A 10,496-nucleotide genomic window follows, 5' to 3' on the forward strand; every position below is an offset into this window, starting at 1 on the left:
GGAAATCGGTTGTTTCAATGACTGCATTACCCACAATGCTGTTTTCCTCCACATGAATCCACCAATCATATGAGAACACCGCTCATCTTGGTGACGTAACACACAGGGTGCTAGAGTGCTCTACGGAAGTAAGTAAGGAGTTACTGTTGGACAATGATTTTTATTTTTTTTTAGATTTCTTTGACTAATTCTACAATCGCACATTTAATGTACGCGATGTTTATTAAAACATATTACTTGCTATCGTGATACTGTATTGTTATTATTTCAGATCAGTGAGTATTTCAGTATTTTATGTTGGCCGTGTATGCGGAAGCCATTTCAGATTGAATTAAGTAGGATGATGTGAATAAGACATCGGATTTAAACACGGATTTACCTTCGATAATAATTTGACTGAAAAATGTTAATTTGTTTAGTCTTTTTTGTAAACCATTGGTATGAGATGTATATCTTTGTTTGGATTAGATGCACTGTGTTCAGTTGAACAATACATTGTGTTTTTATTGTGCTCCAAGGTCACGCGCCTCTAGTGGGAGTTTGCATTTATCCCTCATTTCCTGAGGCATCATGACCTGCATACACCTGCTGTTGACTTTGGTCTTTGCTGTCAGCTTAGGGACAGCTGTAGAAATTCAACGACCACGAGGAGTACCACTGTCAAGTAAAGTCATTTCATATATTGCAATTTCTCTTTTAAACCTGCACTGGTTTAACTTGTTTAACTCTTACTTTCTTTTGTTTGAATGCTTAAAGAGAAAGCGTTTTATGAGGAGAACAAGCCTTTCACCTGTCTCGATGGATCCCGGACCATTCCCTTTGACCGAGTGAATGATGACTACTGTGACTGCAAAGATGGTTCAGATGAGCCAGGTACTGACAGAACTCATAATGTAGTTTATAATTTAAGACACATTACTTTACCAGTAGTCCATAATTAAAATCTTTTCATGTTCATTCATGATCAAAATCATTCAGCAGTGAAACGTTTTCCTGAAAAGTCTGCTTGAACTATATAGTTTTTAAATTGAATAGGTTAGTTAACCCAAAATGAAAATTTTGTTATTTATTCACCCTCAAGTTGTTATATCTAACTCTCCATGCAACCAAAACTTTCAAGCTCTAAAAAGTTCACAAAGACATAATAAAATGAATCCATATGAATCGAGCAGTTTAATCCAAGTATTCTGAAGAGATGCAATTGCTTTATATGATTTATATTCACGTAAACATTGATCAACACACATAAAGCACATCAAATACAGTAAACGGAAAATCAAACATTCTTGCGTGACACAAAAACAAACCTCATTGGTTACAAAAAATGTGTTTTATGTGGAGAACAAGCATTTCACCTGTCTCAATGGATCCTGATTTTTTTTTTTTTTTTTTTTTTTTTAACCAGTGAGATTTGTTTTTGTGTCACGCAAGGATGTTTGAGTTTCCGTTTACTGTATTTGATGTGCTTAAAGCAGAACAAAGAATCGGTACATGTATAGATTAATAAATAAATCTACAATGTTATTGTATGTGGATACAGTGTGCAAAGTGACAAGCCTTAGGGTGCATCAAAAAATGAAAATTCAGACCCTTTCTTTCTTGCACAGAACACAAACTATATCAAACAGAATGCTCTTTTTCATACAATAAAAATGAATGGAGACATGACTGTTTCTGGTCCCCATTCACTTTCATTGTATGGGGGGAAAAACAGTTTGGACATTCTGCCAAATATCTTGTTTTATGTTCCATGCGAGAAAGAAAGCCTACAGGACACGAGGGTGAGTAAATCACAGTACAACAGATGTCAGAATTATCTGTCCTTCTTAAGTCCATGACCGGTAGAAAGTGGTGATAAAGTATAGTTTGATGGTTTCATGGAGATGATGTGCATGACAGTTGTTCATGTCTGTCATCAGGCACTGCTGCTTGTCCGAATGGCAGCTTCCATTGCACCAATGCTGGTTACAGGCCCACCTTCATCCCATCATCCCGTATTAATGATGGCATCTGTGGTAAGATGACTATGCATCTCGATATTTCTCCTCAGCAGTGTTCTCTGAATGGCATTGCATTTAAAATTTTTGCTCCCCTCAGATTGCTGTGATACTACTGATGAGTACAACAGTGGAGCCAAATGTGAAAATACCTGCAAGTGAGTTTTGATCCAAATGTAATTGCTTTCCAGGGAGAAGCACATTAGGAGTCATTCACACAGGACACGTTCTTGCACTCCATTGCATTCTCATGCACCAGATGGATGTCCTTAGCCATTGTGCTGCATCTCAAAGTTGTTTTACCGGCCCTTGTGCCAGAATTTTAAGACGCCTTTTTAAAATAGTCCAACTTTTCATAGCAGCAGCTCATTATACATTTTAATCTCCTTAAGTGTATATATTAGCAATCTATGGTAAATAACACGCCTCGCAGATTTAACATGAAAATGTATCCTATGTGGCCCTTACATCCTAATAGGCCCTTATAGTTTCCTCATAGAAGGCTATTTGCAAAAATAGAAAAGTTTTATATAACTAAATGCAGAACACATTTTTATGAGAACATATAACTGCTCATAGTAAGCCAAACATTACATTGACAATTGTTTTACTTTCCCTTTTTACTTGTGATTTAATACAATGACTATATAAACAGACCCACTGAAATGTTTGATTGGTTCTCAGGGAACTGGGACGTAAAGAGAGGGAGGTTCTGCAGAAGATGGCTGAGATCACCAAAGAGGGCTTTCTCCTGAAACAGCAGCTCATTGAGGAAGCCAAGAAGGGACGGCAAGAAAAGCAGGTAAGACTTGCTTTGTTTGAACAAACATATCAGTCCAGGATTGTCAAAATGCTTTGCACTCGTATTTGCTCACTTCCAACACAAATAATCCAGTCGCAGCATGTATTATTTCTTGTATATACTGCAGTTTAAGAAAAAAAAAAAAAAGCCATATTGTGTCAGTGAATTTTAGTAAATGTAAAATGCTGTCTCTTCTGTAGGATAAAGTGACTGATATGCAGGAAAATAAGAAACAGCTTGAGGAGAAAGTTGAAGCGCTGAGGACGGTGAAAGAGACAGCAGAGCAGCCTGAGAAGGAAGCTAAAGAGCGCCACCTCAAGGCCTGGGAGGGTGAGTGCAGCTGTTTATGGTCACGTCAAATCAAATGCACATTTCTTTAAGCCAGACCAGATCGGCTCACTATAAAAAAGTTCTGCAGTGTTTTCAGTTCTCATAGTTTTTATTATATTTATATTTGCAGTATTTAATTTTGCCTACAAAATCTTTCACACTTCAAAAGGGATAGTTCACCCAAAAATGAAAATTCTGTCATCATTTGCTCACACCCATGTTGTTCCAAACCTGTATGGGTTTCTTTCTTGTGTTGAACACACAAGAAGATATTTTAAAGAATGTTGTTAATCAAACAGTTGACAGTGGCCATTGACTTCCATAGTAGGAAAAAAATACCATGGAAGTCAATGGCTACGATTAACTGTCTGGTAGCCATTCTTTAAAATATCTTCTTTTGTGTTCAACAGAAGAAAGAAACTCATACAGGTTTGGAACAACATGAGGGTGAGTAAATGATGACAGAATTTTCATTTTTGGGTGAACTATTCCTTAATGCTATGAAACCACTCAATATAAGTAATGATCCTATGGTGTTTTGTTTGCTTGTTAGCTAATTTCATCTGTGATTCCTCATTAGTGTAAGTCTAATCTGTATTTTAACTCCATTCCAGAGCAAAAGGCGGCTATTCGCTTGGAGAAGGACAAAGCCAAAATGGCAGAAGCATTTTTGGAGCTGGATGACAATGCAGATGGCTTGTAAGTGCCAATTAGTATGTTTTTTTCTCTTTGATTGTGTGTGTAGAGAATGAATATAAAATAACATGTCTCTGTGTGTCAGTGTGTCTATCTCTGAACTTCAGACCCATGCTGAATTGGACCCAGATGCTGATGGCACACTTACTGAAACTGAGGCCCAGGTATTTTTGCATTTAATCTTTCTCAGCCAAAAAAGCATTGACTCACTTGCCACTAGTTCAGATCTATGCTTTGTGATTTATTCAGGGACTGATGGGAGGAACTGAGCAGGTAGACACATCAACTTTTGAGAGTGTTTGGTCCAATATTAAAGAAAAGTACCACTCAGAGGTAAGTAGAGAAGAAGCAGGCACAGTTAGTGTCTTCTGTTAGATGAACTAGAAGAAAAATTAACATTTGAAATGAAAACAAATCTTTCAAAGGTTTGGGGTTGGACTATTTTATATGAAACAAATCTATTATGTTCACCAAGAGGCTTCATTTATTTGATTAAAAATACATTAAAAGCAGTAATATTGTAAAATATTATTAGATTTTCAAATAACTCTGTTCTATATTTTAAATGTAATTTATTCCTGTGATCAAAGCTGAATTTTCAGCATCATTACTCGGTGTCTTCAGTGTCACATGATCCTTCAGAAATCATTTTAATATGATGATTTGCTGCTCGGAACATTTCTTATTATCATCAATGTTGAAAACCGTTGTGCTGCGTAATATGTGTGTGGAAATCTTCATGCATTTTTACACATTTATTTGAAAAATAGAACAGCATTTATTTGAAATAGACATCTTTTGCAACAATGTAAAATTCTTTACTGTCACTTTTGATCAGTTTAATGTGTCCTTGCTGAATAAAAGTATTAATATCTTTCCAAGCAATATTACCGACCCCAAACATTTGAACAGTAGTGTAGTTAGTTAGATTACTTATTTTGTCCTTTTGTCTCTTAATTTGATAAATTGTATTTTTTGTGTGTGTGTTTAATTAAGGATTATTGCTGGACAATAATAACATCACCCAAATTTGAGTAAAAAAGTCAGTTCTGAAAAAAAGAAAAGAAAAAAAAAAAAAAACATAAAATGGCCTATCAACATGCATTTTGAATGTCTGTTCCTCTGTTCTCCTTCAGTCCCAGCCTGAGGAACCTGCTCCAGTGGAAACACCTCCAGATGAAGTGAAGGAGCCAGTTGTAGACAATGAATCTGAGCCATACCCAGAAGAAGACATCTCTGAGGAAGAGGACGAGGATGACGATGACGAAGATGATTATCATGAAGAAGATGATAAGGTGAGAGGGTATATCACACAGAAAACCTGAGCAAGCATTAACTTCAGTGATGTTTACATCTGCAGTGACATTTTGAGTCTTCTATTAACACTTCTTTGCTTGACATTTAACGTCCTTAACCTTTAACTCATGTCCTAAGGCACAGTGGCAAAGGTCTTGCAACATAGTGTGTCATAACTCATGCTCACCGTACTGTGCAGGTGTAAAAATATATGTCTTCATTTGAACGTGGCTGTGTGTTGTGCAGGCGCCGCCCACCGTTAGGACTCCAGAGAAAAGTCAAGACGACGAGGAAGCCATGCCACCCTACGACGCGGACACCCAGGTCCTCATCGATGGTTGGTTCAACGGCCAGTCTGGAGGCTATTTATTGTTACATTACAGAGAAATACGATTGTACTTGATCAGTTTTAGTCAGTTGTTCTTTGTTTCCCTCTGCTGACCAACTGTTTTCTGGTTCACAGCTGCTCAGAAGGCCAGAGATGACTTTGAGGAGGCTGAGAAAGCTCTTCGGGAAATGGATGATCAAATCGGGTTTGTTCAATACTACATTCTTCAAGGAAAGAGGAGTTTGAAATCAAGTGGGAGTGTAGCGAACTGGTTTTTCGTATGCATTTGGAATTCTCATTGGTCATCATATGCCTACAACAGAGTGCATTGAGTTTTCTCAAGTTTGTGTTTATCTGCTATGTTCTTGTGTCCTTGAATTTGATGCATTTGCAATGTTCTCTGATGCTGGTGTGCGGGGGCCCTGCTGCTGAGCACTGTGTTGAGTTTTCCTTTGATTGTGTTGCAGAAATATTGAAAAAGAGCTGTCCTTTGATTTCGGCCCTAATGCTGAGTTCACTTACCTGTACAACCAGTGCTACGAACTTACCACTAGCGAGTAAGTGAAACTAGCATATGTTGTTTTGAAATTTAAATTTTTGTGCTATGATTAGGGCTGCACGATATTGGAAAAAAACTGATATTGCGATATTTTGTTTCTCTGCGATATGAAAGCGGTTTCACCAGATGACTTGAATAGCTCTGTTTGGAAAGAATGAATCATTCCAGAATCATTGAGGTGATTTTGTAAGGGAATGAATCTGCATAGAAAATAATAAACAAATTATAAGCATTAGATAAATACAATAGAACATAGATACTACAAATGAAATAAACAGTGCTTTAGCCTGTTTTTCAGGCAAGTCTAACAGTATTCAGGTACCGAAATTGAATAATCAAATATAAAATAACACTGCATAGTCTTCACTGTATAAATTAAATATAATTAATCTTTGTTAAAGCTACAAACGAGGTTTTCGCTTTGTATTTTGTTTAATTAACATTAATGACTCGGATAGCAGCAGGTATATTAGGCTGCTGTCACTTTAAGAGCTAATGTGCGCATCCAATATACTGATACACATTCCATTTTTTTTTTCTCAATTGTTTACGTACATGTAAGCCATATGTGACTGTGTTTACGAGGACACTCGCAGAGACAGGTGTTTTAACATTATTTTGTGAATGTGTCCGTTCAAGCACAAATACAGGCGGAAGAGAAATGAATTCAGTGTTCATGTGCAGTACAGCACAGAAAAGAGTATGTGAGTTCCGAAATTAGATTTCTTTTGCGTCTTGTTGCGCTCGAATGGCTTAAAATCGCTTGAATGATTAAACTGACAGGACCTAAAACACGATCCCTATACTTGACATCACACATGCAGATGTGCACATCGTGATATCTGCGCTAAAATGATTTATCGTGCAGCCCTAGCTGTGATTGATTTCCATGTTGACTTGTGTGCTCGGTTTGCCTTCAGGTACATCTACAGACTCTGTCCTTTCAATCGGGTTTCACAGAAATCCAAGTACGGAGGCTCAGAGACCAACCTTGGGTAAGAGACCTTGGTGGGGGAAAAAACATTTTAAAACAGACCCGAGGTAGTTCTCTTTCATAAGTTCACTCGACGCTACGTAGCTATGACGCAATGCATAGATGCAAACTCCTCACCTTTCAGTGACTACTCACCTTTTTGGGATCAAAATAGGCCAGGGGTATTGCCTTGGAATCTAAAAACATTGCAGTTCGGTTACACACTCCAGTTCTGTCGCAACCCCCAACCCCTCCCCACAAGTGGCCTTTTTCAGCAGAGAAACATGAGGAGCAGATGGCGCGTTCGTCAGTATAGGATGGCGACGTAAGAGCGTCGGTGCGGCGCCCGCGCCATCAATATGGCGCAGTAAGTATATGTAAAAATGGTGGGTTCCAGTGTTTCATATGGCATGCGTTCAGCCAATCAATGTACACTTACGTCACTGTTAATCAGTGTTTTGGGGAAAGTTACTTTTAAAAGTAATGCATTACAATATCGTGTTACTCCCTAAAGTAACTAATTGCGTTACTCGGTTAATTTTTATGGAAAGTAATGCATTATATTACTTTTCTGGGTTGGGCTGTTTGTTTTTATAACAAAAAACGTTATATTTTTGGCAAATGCAAAGGCCCTTTCACACCTAAAGTGAAATGAATAAGCCTCAGGATGGATGCTGCCATTCTGGAATACAGAAGAATAGGATGCTGGAGAAGAATAAATGAGTAAATGTATGTTCACATTTAGTCTAGAACTACAATAACCATCATGTTTATACAGCGCACACAATGCCTCTGCACTTACTCCCGATTTCTCTCAACATGTGGACAGGAGAGCTGTCAGTCAATAAATAGGAAAACGAAATAACTTGAGTTACTTATTTGAAAAAGTAACTCAGATATTTTGTTGTAAATTTAAAAGTAATGCGTTACTTTACTAGTTACTTGAAAAAAGTAATCCGATTACGTAACTCGCGTTACTTGTAGTCACCATTGTGCTGGGTTAGACCCTACTCTGAAGTAGGAGCTAATTTAGTCCCCCTAAAAGGCATTCCTATAACTAAAATCATTCCCAGTTCCTGCAGTGTGAACATGCAAAAAGTGGGTACTTCCGGCAATAGTTATAGGAACTATGAAAACGTTCCTCCGGTGCGAAAGCCCCTATTGTCTAAATTCAGTTGTAGCATTTGATTGATTTGAATTTTAGTTTTTAGTGTTTTTTTTTTTTTTTTTTTTTTTTTTTTTGGATCATTTGATTTTGGGTCTCTGCAATTTACAGTGTCTGATGTCCAACAGTAGACTACAGTATAGAGCTTTTAATATCGGCCATTTACACCTGATTGGTAAGGCTAAGAAGTCAGCTTAAACCCACTAAGACCAGCAAACTACCTTTAGACCGGTTTAAACAATTTTGTCACCCTATTTGTAATAGCATGCCGTGAGCGTTTTTGACAGTCTTTAATGAGAGATGCTCATGTTTGCAGGTCATGGGGAAGTTGGTCAGGGCCCGAAAATAATAAGTACTTGGTGATGAAATACGAGCATGGCACTGGGTGCTGGCAAGGTCCAAGCAGATCAACTACAGTAAGTACTAGTTCTTTCATTACTTTCACTGTGCCATTCATACTGGGTTTTTCTGCTAAGTGTATCTTTGTGTGGTAGGTGAAGCTGACTTGTGGGAAGGAGACAGTGGTGACCTCGACGTCGGAGCCAAGTCGCTGTGAATATCTGATGGAGTTCACCACTCCTGCAGTGTGCCAAGAGCCAACCAACATTGACCTCTCGCCACATGGCCACGAGGAGCTCTAGACTCTACGCTCTGCTTGTTGCATGGTGCGCCACAAAAATGAATGCATACTTTATTTTAGATGTTTAAAACACTATTAATGGAAAAACAAGGTCTGTTTTTTTAAGAGACCTGGGTTATCATAGGGTCCAAATTGTTTTTATGTGGTTTTTTTTTCACACTTTGAATGTAATGAGGTCTGGGTTTTGCCTTAGTTATGACAGTTTGCTGCCTGCTTTAAAAGATTCTGCTAGCCTTTGTTTAGGCTGAGTGCAACATTATGGAGTGAATGTACAAAAACAACTGCTTTAGTTCTGCCAACAATTGCTTTGTTTCACCAAAGATTGCACTAACCCTGCAATCAACAACATTGTATAATATGAAATTTGGAAAACCTCTTAACTGTCTGGAACAAGTGTGGATGTCTGGAGTATTATATACAAAAGATTGTCTTGTTTTGTCTGGAGATGTTCTTAAAAGCCTGTGACTTTCTCCAGAATGCAATTAGCCTAGCTTGCAAATTTCCTGAGATTAGGCTTTCCATCAACACTGATGCACATGGTGCATTATTATCAATTTATGACCACTAAGTTCAGTTCATTGTGCATTATGTTCTTTAAAATACATGAAATGTTTGTGTATGTGGTCAAAAATCAATATAAACGTATTTCGCTCTCTCTTTCCTTGTCTGTAGGTTTTTGCTCTGTGGGAACTAGCGAAACTTCATTTCCTGTTCAAGCTGTTTAAGAACCTCTTCCATTTGTTTTGGATCAGCTAAAAGAGGCTGGATGCTGGGAGAGCATTATTTTTGGTAAACTGTAATGTTTTTGTTGTTGTTTTTAATTGATTAAAATCTGATCTCTTCACATTCCATGGATCATGTTGAAATAAATTCAACTTTATATCTGAAAAATTGGTGTGACTTGTTGAAAAAAGACCTTAGTTGTGTCCCAAATGACTATACACTATACTATTCACTATACACTATGTTCTATACAATATGTACTCTAGAGTATGAATTTAAAAGGTTTTGAGGTGTCCAACATTCCACACTTATTAATTTTTTTGTGAATTAAAGGCCCTTTCACAAGAACGATAACTATATTAGTATATAACTATATATATCGTTATGTTTATTATAAAACGGTTAGTTCCTGTCCTTGATTCACAATAAAACACGGCTATGACCACTTCACCCAACGGTTTTGTGTATCACTACACAACACCCTTAGCAACCACTCTTAGCAACGTAAACTGTTTGTTCTCAGTTGATATTGGTCATTGAAGTTTACTGTATTATGTAGAAGAGTATTGTGAGAGAAATATCGATTGAGCTTATTGAGTTTATTACCTACATTCAGATTTAGCATTTTCCTTCAGGTCAGTCCTATGTTCATAATAAAAAATCTGTTTAAATGTTCGATGTATTATCTTGTCCTTTTAACAGTTAAGGAGTTTTCCCGTGACTGACAGTGCTAGTCAAAGCATTTGTCAGTTGCGTCTTGTTCTGTGTTCACAACAATTCAGTCTTTTCAATGTAAAAGTCTTCACTACTGACTGACACACTCATAAAGACAGTCTTTGCCGCCATCTAATGGCGTAATAATGTAACTTCTGTCGCTGTTCACGGTCAGGGACTATTTTTTTCTGGCGGAAGGAAGGCTTTTAGTGAAAGTTTGCTTCATGAAAGTTGCATTGATACATATTTTTGGCTTTAATATTTGTATTGTGT

General features: G+C 37.4%; 1 protein-coding gene across 2 annotated transcripts; it reads left to right on the plus strand.

The window, feature by feature from the left end:
- The first annotated feature begins 57 nt into the window (after positions 1-57).
- Positions 58-9,677, plus strand: prkcsh (protein kinase C substrate 80K-H). 2 transcript variants are annotated; one of them, XM_051887594.1, is made up of 18 exons: positions 58-128; positions 519-664; positions 757-873; positions 1,920-2,015; positions 2,098-2,155; positions 2,682-2,799; positions 3,000-3,129; positions 3,744-3,828; positions 3,911-3,989; positions 4,075-4,158; positions 4,962-5,120; positions 5,368-5,458; positions 5,585-5,654; positions 5,917-6,006; positions 6,929-7,003; positions 8,463-8,562; positions 8,641-8,811; positions 9,459-9,677. In XM_051887594.1, exons 2-17 carry the CDS (start codon positions 571-573, stop codon positions 8,785-8,787), a joined length of 1,593 nt encoding a protein of 530 aa, XP_051743554.1. In that variant the 5' UTR covers positions 58-128; positions 519-570; the 3' UTR covers positions 8,788-8,811; positions 9,459-9,677. The 2 variants fall into 2 exon arrangements, with proteins under 2 accessions (XP_051743554.1, XP_051743555.1); XM_051887595.1 differs by having other exon boundaries at positions 124-275.
- Positions 9,678-10,496: the final 819 nt, after the last annotated feature.

The sequence above is a fragment of the Ctenopharyngodon idella genome, chromosome 3 (genome assembly GCF_019924925.1).
Source record: "Ctenopharyngodon idella isolate HZGC_01 chromosome 3, HZGC01, whole genome shotgun sequence".
In the NCBI taxonomy this organism is placed as follows: Eukaryota; Metazoa; Chordata; class Actinopteri; order Cypriniformes; family Xenocyprididae; genus Ctenopharyngodon; species Ctenopharyngodon idella.

Bases quoted from the DNA above. Each gene is read 5' to 3' on its own strand.
- prkcsh (XM_051887594.1), top strand. From the start codon at position 571: ATGACCTGCATACACCTGCTGTTGACTTTGGTCTTTGCTGTCAGCTTA. The intron at 874-1,919 runs GTACTGACAGAA...GTCTGTCATCAG, and splicing joins AGATGGTTCAGATGAGCCAG to GCACTGCTGCTTGTCCGAAT. The intron at 6,007-6,928 runs GTAAGTGAAACT...GTTTGCCTTCAG, and splicing joins TACGAACTTACCACTAGCGA to GTACATCTACAGACTCTGTC.